The 20,973-nt window shown below is 44.4% G+C and overlaps 1 protein-coding gene across 1 annotated transcript; it reads left to right on the top strand.

Moving 5' to 3' along the window:
* Positions 1–828: 828 nt before the first annotated feature.
* kbtbd2 (kelch repeat and BTB (POZ) domain containing 2) lies at positions 829–20,386 on the top strand. Its single transcript, XM_080751522.1, has 5 exons — positions 829–987; positions 8,328–9,043; positions 14,670–14,835; positions 17,963–18,307; positions 18,867–20,386. The coding sequence occupies exons 2-5, from the start codon at positions 8,871–8,873 to the stop codon at positions 20,085–20,087; spliced, it is 1,905 nt and encodes a 634-aa protein (XP_080607648.1). The 5' UTR covers positions 829–987; positions 8,328–8,870; the 3' UTR covers positions 20,088–20,386.
* Positions 20,387–20,973: the final 587 nt, after the last annotated feature.

Below are 20,973 nucleotides of genomic sequence, written 5' to 3'. Positions count from 1 at the left end.
ATAGCCATTTGGCCTTTGGACACTGTTTCTCAACATTATTATCTCAACTATTATTTGGGGAGGTCTCCAGATGATTAGCTTAATGTGCAATATTGTTTTCTCACTCAACAGTAAACAATCCAACATACATATACGGGGTATCTGCACATTTATAAAGTGACAATTTAATTATTGTATTAATATCTCTAATTGTCTCACAAGTAATTAACTAAAATGGTCAAACATTGTCTACAATATTGGCTATTTTGGCTACAAGGTCCATCCCTCTTGATATAAAATATAATTAAAGCATAAAGGTGGACACAACAGTAATCAGATTAAGTAAATTAAGCAGATCCTTGTACTGTTCAGCTGTTCTGTTTAATGCAATACCATTATGATTTATTTGTGTTTTTAATTGATTTTGAATAAAAGATTAACATACTTTCGCATAAAGCCAACATATTTTTCCACTCCCAAGTTAATAGGGCCACGAAAGACTTGAAAGATATCCCTCTAAGTTACATTGTGAACTGATAAAAGCTGATGACTTATTTGCGATTAATCGCGCGATTAACTAGCTAAATCATGCGATTAATCGCGATTAAAATATTTAATCGTTGAACAGCACTAATATATATATATATATATATGCTACACAAATGAAATATGTGTATGAACTCTCTCTCTATCTCTCTCTCTGAGGGGAGAAAGGAAAGGAATGGAAAGGAAAGGAAAAGGTACCCTATTCTTAAAGAACCGTGTATACTGCGCATGCCCAGTATCCTCATTTGGCCTCTTGGTGATGCTGCTGTAAGGTTGCCTGCTGCTGTTCAACTCTGGAAGCCGAAGGCGGTAGTCTCACTAGCCTCTAAACGCTCTCCAAGTAACGGTCTCATTCTGTTTCATTCATCATTTTTGGACGGCTTGAACCGTGTCTCTGTGGTTGACAACGAACCCCGTTCCGCAGCGACTCCATGTGTGGAGGAACACACCGGGAAAACGACCGTAAGAGACGCTAGTGGCTTGTGTTTGATCAGACGGGCTCAGCTCAGCAGGGCTGACGTTATCTTTTAGCTTTAGCTAATAGCGCCATACACACAGCTAGCTAACGGTCCTAGTAGGACGACGAACCCGAGGAGGATGAGTCGGTGACGTAACAACTAAGCGTCTAGTAGTAGGATTGGATGGAAGTGATGCGCAGGACCGCTTCGATGTCACTTGACGTATTTTCCCCGATACAAAAAAAAAGGCGTCTAATTGAAAATGTTACGTTTTGTTATTTTTGTAAGATATATTTTAATCAATTTTAATTTTTGTTTTTCGTTTTTGAAATAATCAAATTTAAAATGATTTTGTATTTTGTTAACAGTGGTGTAAAGTAGCTAAGTACATTTTACTTAAGTACTGTACTTAATTACAATTTTGAGGTATTTATATTTTTCTGGAATATTTAATATGTATTAAATTCCCATCCATCCATCTTCAACCGCTTATCCGGAATCGGGTCACCGACTTTAACTTCTACTACACTACACCTGATCTTAGAAGCAAATATTGTACTTTTATTCCATTATAATTATTTGAAAAATGTAGTTACTAGTTACTTTGTAGATGTAGTTACTAGTTACTTTGTAGATTTGGATTATTATTACAAAACATACATTAGCCCTATACATTTCGCTCACAATGCGTTGTGATGCTACGCAATGTGAGCTTGTAGATATCCTATTTTCAAATGATTTTTATATATTTTAATACTTGAAATGGGACATTCATTCTGCATAGGGTGCAAACACACCAAAATACCTATTAGAGTGGAAATTATACTGATACTATACTTTTGTACAACAAAATGTAGAATTCCGGACTTTTACTCGTAAATACTTGAGTATTTATAAATTGCAGATACTTTTACTTAATTAAAAAAATGTGGGAAGAACAATTTGTCCTTGTTATTTGACTATTTTTACTTTAATTATAATTAAAGACACTTCATAGTGAATTAGTGATTATAATAAATAGCCTATGTCATGATTGCTATTATAGCTAGATCAGATTGTGTTTATAATATAACGCCGGCGCGCCCCCGTTATCTCCACCGAAAACAAGCGCTCAGCCCTTGTGACATTGTTGGAACCGGGATGTTGTTTTGATGCGCATACACGCTTTTCCGCCACTCATATACCGGGATGCTGTTTTGAAACACGTCAGTCAGTGGTAGTTTGTGTTGAGACATCGATGTGCGTCATAGCCTCGTGACACTTCTACACATTTCTTGTGGGACATGACGTCACTTTGGCATCCTTGATGTGTCGATGCTAACGTTGTTTAGCCACGAAGCTAGTATATTTCTACTGTGTAGTGGAACGGTGTCCTCGCTTCTACTGCCAAATTAAACGGAATTAACTTTTATCACGGCGTCAATCAACGATGTTGTAGCGTATTAATTAAACGGCTAACTGCCCTGTTACCCGAAAGTGGCGTTGTTTGGTGTGTTAGCAGATGTACGTAGCAAGTCCGTTAGCTAAAAGTGAAGTTGGGTGTCGCACGAGCATTGGTGACCGGTCGAATTATGTGACGCCAGAGGTCGCTGTTTAAATCATGTTAAATTCATGGCGAGGAAAACATCATTTTATATCTATAATAACACATTTCAAACACAATGGCAATGCAGAATGCTTTACATATTTAAGGCTTTAAATTGTATCTAAGGAAGTAAAGTTGACATAAGTGAGACGATGGCTCAATGTCACCTATAATTATTTAATTTATATTTGAGTTGGGCTTATAAGTGGTTGTTAGAACTATTATTATTATTATGGTATATGCATGTGTGGTTGTTTGGTTTTATGTAAGTTACTGTTATGTTGTGTTGTGTAAACTTGTGTTCTGTAAGATGTGACCTGTGTGCAGTCACATATTTCGATAGCTCGCCACTTTCCATGTGACACCTGAACTGGACTTCCACGGCGAAGCTAACGCTCCACTTAGCGCGGCCGTTGCATCGCCATCCATTTTTACACCTCTTTAATTAATACATCAGCTTGTTGTTCGTAAAAAATTTGACAATTTAAAAACCATGTGAAACTGTCACCTGCAGTTATAGCCTATACAAAATAAACACAACTGAATGTAACAAACTAAGCAAATAGGGCCTGGGCCGGTCGCACAAAACATCCTCAGTATAAATGATTGGCATTTCACATAAGGCAATTATTGATGAATATAATCTAAAAGTCTCTTCAAAGTAAATCTAAAACCTTTTCAAGGGAAATCTTGATTTAAGTAGCTTCATGACACAGATACAGGCCAATTTTTCTTTTGCTTTGTCATGTTTAGTTATGGCCACTGCCACTGGTCTGTTTTGGGAAGTGGCACAGACACACAGTGGGTAAAACTTGAGCTAATTCTTTATTGATCCTCAGAGGGTAATTCAGGTGTCAGTGTCACCAACAGCAGTGACAAATTAAACACAGGAGACGCACCAGTCAAGAACCAATAAATTAGGGGTGCAACGATACACAAAATTCACGGTTCGGTTCGATATTTTTGTGACACGATTCGATACTTTTTCGATAAAAAAAATAAACAAATGTCCTTGATTTTTTTTATAACTATGTATTTTTTTGTTTTAACTTTGAACAATACGGTACCCAACCTATAGGGTAGTGGTTCTCTTAACTCATCTGGCGCCGATCTCGAACTAGTTCGGCTTTATTTCTGCCTTTTGATCGTCCGGTGTGCCAATCCCGAACTAGTTCGGCTTTTTATATAAAATTATTTAAACACCCAGAGGCCTTACCGAAGCACCGAGCTAAATTTTCGAGCCGGCCGCCGGCCCGCGAGAGCGTCGTGCCGCCGATATTTGCCGTCCAATGCAATCCAGGATCTTTAGAGCTCATTTTCTCTGTTCCATGCCTATCCATGAGGTGCGCAAGGTTTAATCACGGCTAAATCGCCGAAAATTGGGCTTCTAAAATGCTTGGTAGCCAATAGCTAACTTCAAGCTAACTTCATCCTGTTCCTGTTCATGACACAAAGGAAAGTGTTCAGGCGCGCCATGGCTGCGCACGGCTTGTGCATATACAGCGTATGTCTATGGTGGATTCTCTGGCCATTGGGCGCCCTCATGTGGTGATTCCGGGCACTTATTTCCGAGGTTTCGAGAGACCCGAGCGTTTAGCCTATGATTAGGCTATTAAAAGCCCCTTGTGCGTGCCTCTGCCTTTCATATGGCGAGGTCTACTCAATCTCACTCACTGTCTGCAGCCGTGTGCTGTGAACTGATTGACAGGCACTGTCAGAAGTCAGAGCAGAGGTGTAAACTTTATCATGTAATGTAGACATTATTGTCCAATGCTGCTGGTTGGTTGCCTAGGAATCTATAATATTAACATTGAAACAAAAGCCAGGGAGAAAGGAATGCTTTTAGGCTATTTTCTATCTACAGAGGTAATTCATTTTCGGTTTGCTTGTCATAGTTGTACTCTGGTGCTTTCTCATCAGCCAGACAGCAGCTACACATCACACATGCATTATGCACAGAAGGTCTTTCCCCCCCGTTAATCTGATCCTAGACCAGCATAATCATCTCAGTTACACAGGCATTCTATTCGAAAACTGAGCAGGCGCACTAGGGTAAGCACTAGCATTATCATTAGCATACACTCGCGCAGTAGCGTTTAACTGCACTCCCAGGTTTGACCACCAGGCTAAGGCTGCTTCAACGTTCTACCGTGGTTCTGGGGGCTTGGTGCAGCGTGGCTCGGCTCAGGTCACACGTTGTTTCCTCCATTTTTGCCCGTTTACATGGAGGCGTGAGGCGGAGCGTCTTCAAAGATTTTCACAGATTTCCAATCTTTGTTGCATTTTCAACCCCCGAAAACGCTATTGTCGTCTAAAAGGATAATATATCTGACATTTTATTTTGTCGTATTCTCTAGAAAATGGCCTTGTGTGAACGGCGCCTAAGTGTTGGACTTGCTCAGTTAGTAGAGTACTCGCCTTTCGACCACACATTTCTGGGTTCCATAACGGGCACTGACAAATCGGTGTATAAGTAACACAGGCATGGTTGTGTGTTAAGTAGCTGCACCTCAGTCCATCTCCCAGGGGTCTAGCATATTGAAAAGTGGTTAGAGACATCCTCGTTCTCGGCTGATAACGACAGTAAGACACTAACACAAATAACTCTTTTATTCAGGTAAAATCGCTTTTGAGATCAAACATATTTTGCATCTGTGGAAAGAAATTCATGCATTGGAAATGCTACATTTTTCTCTGAATTTGTGTGATTGGCTAAAGGCAGTTAACGTTCCAGTTGGCGTGCTAATGAGCAAGCTAAGCATAGTAGACTAATGCAGGCATTGACACTAAGGCTTGCCCACCTGCCCCCGGCAGGTAAATAAACCCTTGGGGCAGGTGAAGTTGGCTTTCAGGTTGCCTGACCGGGCAAGTGCTCATTTGAGAGGGGACGCAACCGTCTATAAACAGTAAACACACCACCAGATATCTGTCTAAACACCTAAACGTGGCCAGAGCGCTCTGTCTTCTTGTCTGTGAAATGTAAAATAAGAGCACCGTTTACCTAGAATGTGCTGTTTTTACTGTTGCTACACTAAAAATATAATAAGTGTGAAACCATAAACACATTCAATCATAGTTATGTAGGTATTTGGGATTTGGAGGTATTGAGGTATGACATTTTATCGCACAGCCCCAGAAAGTAAAGAAATAATTGTTAAATTGAGCCGCGGCAATTAAAATCGTACCTATCATTAGGGATGTCCCGATACCACTTTTTTGCTGACCGAGTACCGATACGAGTACAATTAACAATACAAAATGTCTTTAAATTACGTTTTTTTGTTTTTGTTTTTTTTTTTTTCGTTTTTTTTTTTTATCAGATGTTCCTCACTTTATGGCTGTATATAACACATTAAATTGCATTGCTTTCCCAGAACATGGCACAACTGCCACACATTTCACTTTTTTTTAAGGTTTAGCCCATGGAAATTCCTGTACTGTGCATGATCTTCTAGATCTACTATGCTCAAACATTTTGTATTTTTACTTTTGATACTTTAAGAGAGAGAGAGAAAGGCGAAGTGGCGGAACACACAGGGTACTCGGGCGCTTTGTGAGCAGTATCTGACGAGTACCGATACCGCAAATTAGGCCGGTATCGGGGCGAGTACCGATACCACGAGTACCGATACCGCATCCCTACCTATCATTTTATAATGGACGATTTACTTTTCGGGCAAGTGGACATGACCTTTGGGCAAGTAGAACATGACCTGTACTTGCCCGACGGGCAAGTTCCTCTGAGGCCTTAGTGTCAACCCCTGCTAATGCTATAAATTAGACAGCGGAGTAGTGGAAATTATTCAGGTCTTGAGTTGACAGCTGTCAATGTGCAGTATTATGCATTTAGTCAGTACAAAATAATTCAGTACAACAGAGTTTAAGCACATGATGGTAACATTGCCTTTCTCGAAAATTAAGTGCCATCAGTGGGGAGGTGTTTTTTCCTGATTGTATAATTTAGATGGTGCTTTGTGTTTAATAGCTGACATTGTAGAAGCAAGTGTTTGTATTATCCTTATTGGTGTTGCTGTAAACTGCAGCACTTTACGTCTACGGATGTATGGATAGTAAAAGTGCCTTGGGCACTGTATGGTGGCAGCCTGCCAGAAAGGCTGAAGTCATTTGGGATAGGAGTGGAGGAGCTGTAGTCATTCAGCCGAAAGTGTGTTCCTTTGTGTCTGATGAAATGGAAACGGTACATTTTATGGTTTGCTCTGTACCCCATTAACAACTGACACATTTCACTGGAGGCTTCTTTTTTCTTTTAAGTGTCTGCCTGTGTGTGTTTGGGGGGGGGGGGGGGGGGGGTTCACTGCCAGCCACCACTCTTGACTGTGGGGTACACCAAAGTGCACATACTGTAACATGGCACTCTCTGATAGTGGTGTCAGAAATAATCGATTCAGCAATGCAGCTATGAAAACCGTCACATCTTGTCCGTAGATCCGTAGACCTGCTGTTACGTTTCAATGTATATTAGTCTATAGCTGTTGTCACATTGTTGACATTATGACATCACATTGTTGTGACATCACCTCATCAAAGATCAAACCCTAGATATCTGTGACATCACATTGTGACATCACATTCCGTCCTTGTCCCTTGTATGCCCATACATTATGGAGATCCCTGATGTACAGTTGTACAAAACATTTTTTTTTCAGTTGAACTGCCGATCCAACCAATATGCCCATAAAACTGCACACGTCTCACAGCACACGGTTGGTTCTACAGACAGGGATCTCCATATATGGGCATAAAAGGGATTGTATGTATGATGTCAGACGTCATAAACCCTAGATATCGAGACGACTGGATCTCCATATATGGACTATGGAGCTGACCTCTACATCTGATTCCCAGATGATGCCCTGTTGGGGCAACCACACAAATAGAATCCCTTTTAAGCCCATCAATATTAAGCCCATATCTGGGAATGCCCGGCTTTATACCTTAGACAGGCTTAGAGGCATGATATGAATTATGACCCATATCTCCTTGTATGACCGTTGAAATAAAATGTTGTTCAGCATATATGACTGCTTGTATTGACTGATGATATTGTGCAGTAATATAGAAAAGTGTGATGTATCGTAGAGTCCAATCAAATCGTTACCTGGTGAATCGTAATCTAATTGAATCGTGAGGGTAGTGCCAATGCACCCTTCTAGTGTCTGACCGTCTCCATGATGAAGCTTTTCTGCCTGCCAGGCAGTGCAAGCTCTTTTACTCCGCTCAGAGTCGCTCCCCTAAAGGCAACCCTACAGCGTCTGGCTGTCTGTGCAGTCTTCTAGAGTGAAGGATGGAGGGAGGGGGAGGGGGGGGGGGGGGGGGGGGGGGGGCAGGTGACCTGTCAGGGGAGAGACGCAAGATTGTTGATGGTGCATTTTTCTCATGTGGAAAGAAGGAATGGATTGGGGATATGCAGGGATCTGACAGCACACACAGTGTGCAGGGGAGTTGGAGGGGGGGGGTTGGTATATAGACAGACATTTAATTTCACAGCCTGCTTCTCAGGCTCAATCTGGGGATAGGAACGGTACCGTTTTCACAGCTGATCATACTGTGTGTGTGTGTGTGTGTGTGTGTGTGTGTGTGTGTGTGTGTGTGTGTGTGTGTGTGTGTGTGTGTGTGTGTGTGTGTGTGTGTGTGAAAATGAATGACTGGGTTTAGAATGAGAATTGATTGTCAACTTTCCATCCAGTTTCTGTTGAGTTTAGTTTTGAGTTGTCTCTTTGTCCCTGTTGTCTTTGCAGACATGCACTGATGTAGCGGTGTCAAACCAGACGGAGTGGCTGTCCCTCTACCTCCAGCCCCCCCCTAAACATTTCACAGAGACAACCATTCAACACAAGGGGGCGCACGCGACAACCCGGCGAACCAGACCGACAACCTCAGTGCCAACCAACCGCCACCTGGATCTCTCAGCTGCAGAGGGGCACCTTCAGAACCTTTGCCCACCTCCCAGGAAGGAACACGCAAGACAAGACAGAAAGACGGCCATTCTTTCTAACCTCCCATCATTACAAAAAGGAGCCGGCTCATTAAAAAAGGAGCCGGCTCATTAGGGTCCCCTGGACCCCCTAGTGAAAGCTGTAAACGCCTCCACTTGCACCAGTGGAGGTGTTGGTGTCACTCCACCCCCCCACCCTCCTTCCCCCCCTCCCCCAAACCCCTTTTCTTCTTGTCTTCATCATATATAATATACATTTTCTTTTCCTGCTCGGGTGTGAGTCCGGTTTCCTAACCGGCAGCCCAGACCTTTGTCCAACCTGGGGCGGGATTCATGGGACGGGACCATGTCGGAAGTAGGTGAGCGCCAGCCGGTCAACACGGACTACGCTGTCTCTCTGCTGGAGCAGCTCAAGTTCTTCTACGAGCAGAAGCTGCTCACGGACGTGGTCCTGCTGGTGGAGGACTCGGAGTTCCCCTGCCACAAGATGGTCCTGGCCACCTGCAGCTCCTATTTCAGGTGAGATTTATTAACGGGCCGGCGTCCACATAAAAAGCTAATAGGGAAAAATCCACATACGGCACTAAAGGGCAACTAACCGACAATATAAAAAAAAATCTGATTAAAAATTTGAACCGATAACAGACTTGTTTTTCTCACATAGGTTTCACCCGTTTTACAGTAAGTGAAACCTGACCAATCATGGAAATTGGCCCACTTATAGTCTGGTCTTATATCATGTGAAGCTCATCAATCCATCAATCCTCATCGGACATATGCCCGTTAGGGTTGGGGACGTTAGTACCGTACCGCGGTATACCGCGGCCTACCGCGGTCAGGGTCCTTACCGCGGTCAAAAAAGACAAAGAGGCAATTTTTGATTGAGAACGAGCAAGTTTTAAAACGGGGGAGAAGCAAGGACCGCATGCGCTCCATGCCGCTCTGCTCTGGGCCGCGTACCACATGTTTGGAAGCTTAATGGGCCATCAGTTTCCTTTTCATCGAAAATGAAACTAACGCTAGACCCTCGGTTTTGCCGTCACAGAGACAGAGAAATCCCCACTGGACACATGGAGCAGCAGTCTCGTAGCAGGCAGCTGTGTTAAACTTTCTCCATTATCCACACGACACAAGTATGTTTATACATACCTTGTGGCAGTGTTTTTTATTCATACGGACAGAGCGCAAGCCGCGAGGATTAAAACCGAAAATGAAACCAGCTTCTACTTTTTCCAACATGTTGCTGACTCCGTCTGCGATTTTACAACCTTTTGTGTCAAGTCTTGTAACTAAAACCTGTCGGGGGCTTTTCTGAATAGAGGTGTGTAACCAAACCTTTCACTCAATCAATGCGATTTGAGACGTGAGTTTACAAAATCAATGGTACACAATCTGCACGTCTCTCATCTGGTTGACAGTGGTTGTTGTTCACACACAGCGTACTGTGTCTACTCTGAAAAGCCCCCGTAGCATACGTTACTATAGTAACCCGACAGCGCACAGATCTACAAGCTCAGAACGCGTTGCGGATGCGACGTGATGTGAGCTTGTAGATCTGCTCCTTTCCAAGCCAGACCCGCTGTGCTGTTCGGGGATGTATAACTCAGGCTGTGGAGCGGCAAATTCTGGGCAGATGATTGGAATATTTTGGCTTATCGCCGAACCTTAATTAATAGATACGGGGGTGCGGTAATTACCGCAATACCGGTGGTAAATGGGAAGACTGTTACCGCGATAACAAAATGTCGATACCGAGCCACCCCTAATGCCCGTTTGTCTCCATCTATGGCCATCTGGATATGCTACGGGCATCGATATTATGACATCACCCTTTACGTTTATCATGTCGCACCTATTGATGGTGACGTCACCAGGAATGCTGGTCCCTCATTGGCTTTTATGGTGATGATGACGTCATCACCATATTAGTGTTATTTCAAGGGTTTTCCCATTGGATTCTTTATTTGCGACCAAAGGTCATATTATACCCTGAAAGTGAAAAACCTTGTAGCTTGTCTGTCTGGCTGTACAGGAAGTGATGTTAGTGTGATGTCAGTGAGTCACAGTGATGTGGTACAGAATGACTCGTATATGGGCATGAAAAGGATGTCACGTGACATCACTTCCTGTACTGACAGTCAGACAAGCTACGCGATTTCTCAGGGTATAAAAGTCCATATATGGTCATTCCCAGAAAAAGAAAAAAACCTTTTATGCGTGACATCACTTCCTGTACTGACAGTCAGACAAGCTACGAGATCTCTCAGGGTATAAAAGTCCATATATGGTCATTCCCAGAAAAAGAAAAAAAAAACTTTTATGCCCGTACATGGAGATTTCTGATCCATGGCCGAAAATAAGAATGTTAGGGTACCCCATTATGCCCATATATGGAGATCCACAGGCATCAAAGTCAAACCAAGGCCCTAACTCACCAAGGCCCTGCTTGGCATTACTAATTAACATACGTTTTATGCCCATATATGGAGATTCCTATATTGTCAATATAAAGGACATTATTAAGGATATATACCAAATATGGGAATGCCCATATTTGGTAATGTCCATATATGGGCATGTTTTGACATAACATAGCTATCATGAAGGGGTCTCCATATGAGTAACTGGTCCCATATACATCACTGGCCAGATGGCGGGCGAGGTCGCATGTCACCCTGAGGTCGCAAGTCACCCTGAGGTGTCTTACTAGTATCTATAACTAAACTATTAATCGACAATGTATGTCTGTCCGTCCGTCTGGAACTAATCCTCTACGTTTGGTGAGGTTTAGGCTTGAGGATTGGTCAAGCTTTACATGACGTTTACTAAGAGTCCACGACTTTGAATATAACGGTAGAGGAGTAAAGGACAATAAGTCAAATATCAAGATGAATGAATCGGGCTCCCTGGTTGATGGTGTATATTTCTAACAGCGTTTATTTATTATTATATCATCACAATAGTCAAACTATGCCCCAAGCCGTCTGAGTGTCACTTGTCTAGTGCATATGTACACTTCACAGGTTATATCATCAGCTTACCTCCTACAGTTGCAATGAATAATGAATAATATGTGTGTGTGTGTGTGTGTGTGTGTGTGTGTGTGTGTGTGTGTGTGTGTGTGTGTGTGTGTGTGTGTGTGTGTGTGTGTGTGTGTGTGTGTGTGTGTGTGTGCAGGGGCGTCACAAGGGGGGGAAAGGTGGAGGGGCCTTAATTATTTTATATTTAGCTATTGAAAAATCACACCCACCGCTCACAATCACATGTGAAGTGAGCGGTCGTGCTTGCATAACGTCTTCAGACTAGGATTTGAGTCTAGGATATACAGGCTATGCTACACACACACGTTTTGCTATGGCAAAACGCTGAGGAAAAAGGCTACAGACACATGCACAGCCACTCTATGGAGCGGTTTACCACCGCTCAAAAATAGCAGATATACAAGCACCGAGTGCCGCGCTGCGAGCTTGTAGATCTGCTATTTTTGAAAAATCGTGACAATGTGTGCAAATCTTTCAATATATATGTCACCGCTAGATCGAGAATCAGATCGAGAACCGGAGCGCTCGTCGTGCGGCGCAGGGCGGAACAAGCGGTCGCTTTGATCCAGCAGGAATCATAGCGCCTCACCCCACGGAGGTTAGGGTTAGGGTTAGAGTTAGGCATAGTAAGCTAATGGCTAAACACAGCTGAGTCTAGGCTAGTAGATAAACAAAGAAAGAGGGGTCGCAAACGAGTGACGCCAGTGACTACACAAGTGAATGGCTGTTGTCGCCATCTCATGGTGATTACGCAGAATTACACAGGTGCGCTGATGAGACTATCAAAGTGAATTGATCCAGGTGGTGGTAGGGGTGTGTGGTGAACGACAAAACGAGTGCTCTTACCACGATCTAACTGAGTTACCCAATCTAACTGTAACATATATATTTTTTAAGTGAACATTTGTAACTCAAATCTTTCTTCTGGGGGGGTCCCTGGAACTAAATATTTTCAGATGGGGGTCCGTGGACAAATACATATCATTTTGGGGGTCCTTCACATGAAAAAGTTTGAGCACCACTGACATAGAAACATAGGTTTTTCAAAAAACCTTAGAAGAAGTTGAAATATTTAAAGACTTGCACAAATGTTCACGATTTTTCAAAAATAGATCTATAAGCTCGCAGCGTGGCACTCAGTTAGCACTCAAGCACTCAGCACTCAATAATGCGCAATAATGTGTTCCCAGTCTAAATGGGTTAAACACCCTCCCCCTATGAAGAACATTCATGAGGGGCCCGCAGTGAATCCTTGTACCCAGGGCCCATAATCTGGTGCGACACCCCTGTGTGCATGTGTGTGTGTGTTTATCAACTTAAACTTGTACTGCTATGGAAGAATCCCCTGTAGGAACCTGGGGCCTCACTTTGTAAGCAGGTGGTTGCATAATAAGATGATGTGTGCAGGGCCAGTTCTAGCTTGTATGGCGCCGTAGGCCAGGCCCTGGCTCCAGCATTCAGAATTTCCACCCTAAATGCATTTGTTACACAAGAATAAACATGTACAATCTCTGAAACATTCATAATAGGGAGCATACAACCTCCATGGGCTATTCTACTTACAAGACTTTGTATATGTCAAAAGATATCAGCGTAAAATATAGACTGCTTTTATGTTGGCTTACAGCATTGGACATTAGTTACTGATTTTCAGTCAATACAATTAAGCAATATTACACGCGAAGGTGTGCATTACTATGTGTAAAATGTCTTTACCTAGCCTACACTATGGGACCACTGGCTACACAGTTCAGTTATGTACCCCTACACCAGTATGCTGATTAGAGCATAAGGACCAGACCATTTAGCATTTGAAGCTGTTTATTGTAGACTTGTAGACGGGTGAGAATGAAGATGTTGATGAGGATTTTGACTGTATAAAATTCAAAGAAAATAACAATCAGCAACTCAAATAAACAATGGCATACATAAACCATTGTAAAGAAACTTAACAAATACACAAAGGAAAACAATGTCAAAGGAACTATAATGCATCAGATCAAGCACTCAGCCGTGGGTCCCATAGTGTGGCTTCAGGCAAATGTTTGCTCTGTATTGCTGCCAGAGCCTATATGGGCTCACCAGGTGTGCCTGGTGCCAATCAGCTGGGCCACACCCACGACTAAGTGACAATGATCAGGGTTTTTTTTAACACTATGATTATCGGCACAACAGCGTTGCTGTAGGAACGAGGCGGAGTCGAGTTCATAAGCAGGTGTAATGCTTGTTTGAAGCACAGTGCGGTCGTTTTTCGTAGATAGCTATTTCAACCAATCAGGTAGCTTCATTGGAACTCTACCTATTGTATAATCACAGAAAACTTTTACGATGTCATACATCACTAAGCTCCACCCCCTTCTCATCTTGTACTTGAGTAGGAGACCTTCCCAGCAGGCAGTAGTAGAAATCTGGTGTCTACCTTTTTTATGTCTATACAAGTTTACAAAAAGTGTCCAAATGTCCATCCCTAGTGTGTGTGTGTGTTGTGTGGGGTTCCATCTGCACACGATAAGAGCCCCCCCCCTTAATCACTTTAAACCCTATATACTTTGTGACAAATTGTAAACATAGCCGATCTACAACCTCACAACGCATCTGTGACTCATTGTGACGCATTTACAGTAGATCTGCTCATTAAAAAAAAAATCATAGAAAAACTTCCTGAAGAATGAACGTACTCCTCTATCATCCACCTCTGCTCTTCCATCTCCAGTTCTTCCGTAGTGTTTTCCCACACACCCTTGTTATCCGGCAACAGCACACACACCCTCCCACTCTATTTTCACTCCCCTGGTTACTCTTCCGTCTCCTCCTCACTCACCACCCCTCCCTCCCTCTCTCTCTTCCTCCCTCCCTCTCTCTCTTCCTCCCTCCCTCTCTCTCTTCCTCCCTCCCTCCCTCTCTCTCTCTCTCTCTCTCTCTCTTCCTCCCTCCCTCCCTCTAAGGATAGAGTGCTGCCCTCTCTTTGAAACGGAGAGAGGGGGCAGCTACAGGTCTGTGTTTAGTAGGGAAACCTGTTTCATGTAGTTCTGCTGAGACCGAGAGCTATGCTAGACCCTTGCTATACAGAATAAAACTCTTCTTTTTGTCTTTGCGTCCGTCAGGGCCATGTTCTTGGGCGGCCTCAGCGAAAGCAATCAGACGCACGTTCACCTGCACAACGTGGACCCCATCACGCTGCAGGTCATCATCACCTACGCCTACACCGGGAACCTGGCCATCAACGACAGCATCGTGGAGCCCCTGTACGAGACCGCCTGCTTCTTACAGGTCAGTTCACCTTGGGGCGATATGGGCCATATGACTTCCAATCATTCTGCCCATTATTTGACCCATTATCTCATAGGAGGTCCACGACGTGCCAACACGTCAAACTCTTTGATGTCTCCCGGTGCCCACGACGCGTTGAACAGTAAACTATATTTATCTTTATTATCCGGCTTGTTTGAATGCTTGATTCTGATTGGTCAGTTGCTGAAATCAGCGGTCTGTTATTTCTGGATAACAGACCGCTCCGCTCTATAACAGACCGCTGCCTAATCCAGACCTGCCAACCTGTACGCATTTTGCGTACAAAGCACGCATTTTAAGTGTCTTTACGCAGGTACGATATTTCCCCTCATTGCTACGCAACCTCGGGAGATGTGCGCGCCGTGGTATAACAACACATTTTGCATCAAACTAGGCAAAACATTTTTGCAACCTGCCGTGTAGTTCCTCCCAGGCACCACTTGAATGGTGTGTGAATGGGGCGCATGGCGCTGGGGAGCACTAGAACAGAAGATATGCTCGTTTTTTCGGCAGAAGAAGAATTGAACCGGATGCCATGAGTTTGTTTTGGTTTTCAGCGCGTGCAGCATGTACACTACTCATCTCATAGCTATCGCCGCCTGGTTTGTAAAACGGCGATATTAATCTGATTAATTTATAAAGAAGATAAACGGAGAATGGCCGTGTTGTGCGAGTCGTCGGAGTCGCCCCCACAATGCTGCCGTGCAACGAGTAGTAGTCGAACAGGTAATATATTAAGATAAACTTTTAAAACACTCCGCTGAGGTGAATTCACATGTCATAGCAGCCACGATGGTGAGAATGAAATGGTTGTTATGTTGTTGTCGCTCCTCTCCTCTGCGCGACGCGACCACGGTTTTAATCAAGTGAATCAATAATATTATACTATTAAACTGCGGTCGCCCCCGCGACAGCTTGTTGTGTATGACGCCCGTGTTATACTTCGTCATACGACGGTGTTGCACTTAAGCGAAGTCGGGAAATGTCAAAACTTGTGACCGGTCGTAGTACAATGAACTGAAGCATACATTGACCATGATTGGGCTTTAGAGTAAAGATTCAAAATAATGAAAATAGAATACTGGGCTGCCTGTTCCACTCTATCTCTAAATGAGTATGAATGAAGGAATTATGAGGACTATGTGTATTGTCAAAAACATTAAAGGTGAACGAGTTATTTATCGCCTGTGAATATATGAAGACATTAATGGTTTGTTAACAATGAGTAGCCTGTAGCCTCTATAAATGAATATACAGACTAGATCGTATTTGATCTATATATCAATTAATGAATGCAATAGAAACCTACATGAGTTGAATACTTTCAACTTCATGCAAATCATGCACAGAAAGGTGGTTTTATTTAGGCTGCTCAATTAACAATGTTTAACAAAGACACAGGTAAATATTTAAAGGTAAATAGCCTACCTGACAATGTAAAGCTATTTTGCAATTTGAATAACATGATTATGTTGATGTATGTTCATTCATAAAGTCACTGGTGATCGACTGTTTTGCTAGTCTATTGTTAACTAACTCTGAGCAAGTGCAGTTAGTATATTTTATTAAAGATTTGTCAACAATATTACCAATGCAACATTACTGCATGGTAATACTACTTTTTCTCCTGACCAAATGGCATTTTTATTTAACATTTATATAACATCTTGCCTCCATTATTAGTGTAAGTCAAGATATGCAATGTGCTACATTTCTGGTGTGAAATGTCTTTACATAACTGTAAAGGTCCCACCCAAAAAGGCGCGTGGGACCCCCCAAAATATACGCTGTGCGTGTTTCGTGCGGGGAAACGGCAACATTTGCGCCGTGGGCGCTGTGGGCGTACTAAGCAACAAGAACACACCATGTGACAAGGATGTAAACAAAAGACACATGGCTGGGCGGATGCGGTCTTTTCTTTCACCTGGAAAAGAAAAGAAGTATTTACGATTGTCCGTTAATTTAGTTAGGGTCTGTAGAAAAAAGCCCTAACCCAAAAAACACAATCTGGGAAAAGAATCAGAGATGAATGGATTTTTCAAAATGTCATAACATTGAGCCGGACGTAGAGAAAGATGTTAGGCTGACATTATTTTCCGGTTGTATCCGTCTCCTAGCAACCTAGCACCATTCATACGTTGCCGAAGAGCATGAATGATTATTATTACTCTAAGTGTAATATAGGGCAGACTAATGGATTTAGTCCATCATAAAAATCCATTAGAAGCTTCTTTTGTGTTGACTCTTGGTTTATTTTTATTTTTTAAAGATTTGTTTTTGGGCTTTTTGCCTTTATTGGATAGGACAGTAGACTGACAGGAAATGGGGGAGAGACAGGGAGCGACACGCTGCAAAGGTCGCGCGGATCGGGAATCGAACCGGCGACGCCGACAGGCATTGATGCCGAAATGGCAATGCCTATATGGTATGCGCCCGGTCCACTAGGCCACCAGGTGCCCGACTCTTGGTTTATTTATAAGAAATAAATAATCACACCTAGTCTGAAGTGAGCCTTGCTATTCATGAATTAATTACATTAAGCGTCACGCAAAGCTTGGCCAATGTGACCCTGTAGTTGGGGCGAATCCGATACTTCCGTGACCGCGAGAGCAAAGGTTCCTTTCTCAGTGGTTTTGTCAACTATGAAGGTTAAATAACAGATTGAGCTCCCATGTCCCTCTCAAAAATGCGGGGAAAATGTTTGACAGCTAGGGTCATTTTCAGTCTCATTCACTTACGACGGACCCCAAAAGACTGTGAAAAGTGATGACTCATCACTAAACCATAGTTTTGTTGGCCGTTTTTAGCGGGCATGGGAGCTCAATTTGTTATTTAACTTTCATAGTTGACAAAACCACTGAGAAACGGACCTTTGCTCTCGCGGTCACGGAAGTATCGAATTCGCCCCAACTACTGGGTGTACAACAAACCTTGACCCATTTGTGCGAAGATGTAGGCCAGATGTAGGCCACGCTTCAGAGCCTTGACATTTTTGGGGGCCCAGACAACCGCTCCAAAACACACATATTTCTGTCTGTGTGCTTGTCTCTCTGATCCTGTCTTTTTAACCACCCATCTGTCTGTCCTCTCCTTCCTCCGTTCTCAGGTGGAGGACGTGCTGCTGCAGTGCCGGGACTACCTGGTGAAGAAGATCAACGCGGACAACTGCGTGCGCCTGCTGAGCTTCGGCGACCTGTTCAGCTGCAGCGAGCTGAAGCAGAGCGCCAAGCGCATGGTGGAGCACAAGTTCCCCACCGTCTACCGCCAGGAGGCCTTCCTGCAGCTCTCGCACGAGCTGCTGGTGGACGTGCTGAGCAGCGACAACCTCAACGTGGAGAAGGAGGAGACGGTGCGCGAGGCGGCCATGCTGTGGCTGGAGTACAACATGGAGGCGCGCTCGCAGCACCTGTCCTCTGTGCTCAGCCAGATCCGCATCGACGCGCTGTCCGAGGTAATACTAATAATAATAAACTTCATCGACGTGAAATGCAGCTCAAAGTGCTATACTGAGCAAAAGTGAAGCGCAAGTGCTTAACAGAAAAGGTACAATGATTGACAATAAAGCAGAAAAGAACAGTTAAAACACAAAACAACATTTAAAACATTTAAAACGTAACCATAATAACGAAAAACTTTCAAGACAGTGTGGACATGAATAACAGTACAGAGATTTAAAATCAACTAAAAGCAAGAGTGAAGAAATGGGTCTTGAGCTGCGCTTTAAAGCTATCCACAGACGCTGCCTGTGTTGGGAGTTTATTCCAAGCCGTCTGCCCGTAGAAGCAGAATGCTGCGTCACCATATTGTTTAATTGTCATTGTAGGCAAATCGAGCAGGTCAGCACTCGAAGACCTGAGGGGGCAGCTTGGAACATATCTAGGCAGGCAGTCAGAGAGAGCTTTATAAACAACTCAAATATTTTTAAATCAATCCTAAAAACAACTGGGAGCCAGTGTAACGAAGCTAAGACTAGAGTAATGTGTCTTTACTGTGTGTCTTTACTCTTTAAGGTGACGCAGCGTGCCTGGTTCCAGGGCCTCCCGCCCAACGACAAGTCGGTGGTGGTGCAAGGCCTCTACAAGTCCATGCCCAAGTTCTTCAAGCCCCGTCTGGGCATGACCAAAGAGGAGATGCTCATCTTCGTGGAGGCGGCGGCCGAGTCCCCCAGCGACTGCGGCCACGTCATCAGCCACGCCCACACGGTGGCGTGCTACAGCCCGCAGGCCGAGAAGGTCTACAAGCTCAGCAACCCGCCAGGGGACTTGCAGAAGGTCGGCACGCTGGTCACCCCGGACAACGACGTCTACATCGCCGGCGGGCAGATCCCGCTGAAGAGCACGCTAACGGCCAACCACCATGGCAAGACGGGGGCCAAGCTGCAGGCTGTGTTCCGCTCGGTGGACAGCTTCTTCTGGCTCGACGCGCAGCAGAACGCCTGGGTGGCCAAGACGCCCATGCTGTGTGCGCGCACCAAGCCCTCACTGGTCCACTGCGAGGGCTACATCTACGCCATCGGCGGCGACAGCGTGGGCGGCGAGCTGAACAAGCGCACGGTGGAGCGCTACGACCGCGAGAGGGACGAGTGGAGCATGATGAGCCCGCTGCCCTTCGCCTGGAACTGGAGCGTGTCGGTGGCGGCGCACGACTGCATCTACGTCATGACGCACGACCTCATGTACTGCTACTTCCCACGCGCCGACACGTGGGTGGAGATGGCCATGCGCAAGACGAGCCGATGCTTTGCCTCGGCGGCAGCGTTCGGTGACCTCATCTTCTACGTGGGCGGCCTGCACGTGGTCAGCAACTCGGGCGTGCGCCTGCCCACCAGCACCGTCGACGGCTCGTCCGTCACTGTGGAGATCTACGACGTGAACAAGAACGAGTGGCGGCTGGCGGCCAACATCCCCGCCAAGCGCTACTCGGACCCGTGCGTGCGCGCCGTGGTGCTGCTCAACTCGCTGTGTATCTTCATGCGCGAGACGCACATGAACGAGCGCGCCAAGTACGCCATCTACCAGTACGACGTGGAGCTGGACCGCTGGTACCTGATGCAGCCTGTGTCCGAGCGCGTGCTCTGGGACCTGGGCAAGGACTTCCGCTGCGCTGTGGGCAAGCTCTACCCCTCCTGCCTGGAGGAGTCGCCGTGGAAGCTGCCCACGTGCCTCTTCTCGCCCGACGGGGCGGAGGAGTTCGAGATGGATGGGGAGATGGTGTCTCTGCCGCACGTATAGCTCTTGAACCTCCCCCTGGTACCCTATCCATCTACAGGATGGATCAGTACTGTGTTAAGCCTGGTAAAAGGGTCTCATGTTGTGTGCATTCTCGGAGGGGTCTTGAGGTGCTCGACAGGGCTACAGTTTCTTTCACTGCGGTTTCAGCTGTCGCTGTGGAGATAAAACCCCTCTCCCCCCTCCAAAACTAAAAGTAAATATTAGTAATCTGAAGAAAAAAAAACTCTTGTTTGTTCTTTTCTTTTTTCTTATTTTGTTCAGATGTGACATCACATGAGATATTAAAACAGGCTCTCTAACATACTGTGTCTACAATGTGATAATCTAAACATCAACTGATTTGTGGGGATGATGATGATTATGAAGCACACAAACCACACAAACCACCATGGAATGACGATGGGCAACTGTACCAATCCCCCACCCTCATCCATGTCTCTGTCACCCTCTGCCTCACCACTGGCAGGTTCATTGTCCACTGCACCTCTCTGTCTCTCTCTTCAGTGCTTAACTCATTCAGACCTGAGGCCCATTCTAAAAATGCCTTTTAAGTCCTGACCTAAGTTGTATGGAAAAACATATATATATATATATATATATATTAAGGCTGGGACTTTAACTGATTAATTGCGATTAATTAATTACAGAAAATGTATGCGATTAAAATAATTAACGCATTTTAATCGCAGTTAGTTTTTGCACCACAGAACCTTCAGTTTTGGGCATACCAATCATAGCGACGCACCAACCAAGAAGAGACAAGAAACGCAAAGGGAATAGAAGCCGATCAGAGCACTTTGCTTGGCCCAGTGGATGCGAAATTTAGATTTAAGAAACTCACCCGTTGATTCACTCATACAACAAAATGTGTTTTCCTTAAAAAAAA

This window comes from Nannobrachium achirus, assembly GCF_963921795.1.
Source record: "Nannobrachium achirus genome assembly, chromosome: 21".
Classification (NCBI taxonomy): Eukaryota; Metazoa; Chordata; class Actinopteri; order Myctophiformes; family Myctophidae; genus Nannobrachium; species Nannobrachium achirus.
This window is presented reverse-complemented; position numbering and strand designations above follow the sequence as displayed.

What these genes read in the sequence shown, in the direction of transcription:
- kbtbd2 (XM_080751522.1), top strand. Translation starts at nt 8,871, where the DNA reads ATGTCGGAAGTAGGTGAGCGCCAGCCGGTCAACACGGACTACGCTGTC. An exon ending in ACCTGCAGCTCCTATTTCAG is followed by an intron (nt 9,044 to 14,669) that starts GTGAGATTTATT and finishes TGCGTCCGTCAG; the next exon opens with GGCCATGTTCTTGGGCGGCC. An exon ending in GCATCGACGCGCTGTCCGAG is followed by an intron (nt 18,308 to 18,866) that starts GTAATACTAATA and finishes TTACTCTTTAAG; the next exon opens with GTGACGCAGCGTGCCTGGTT.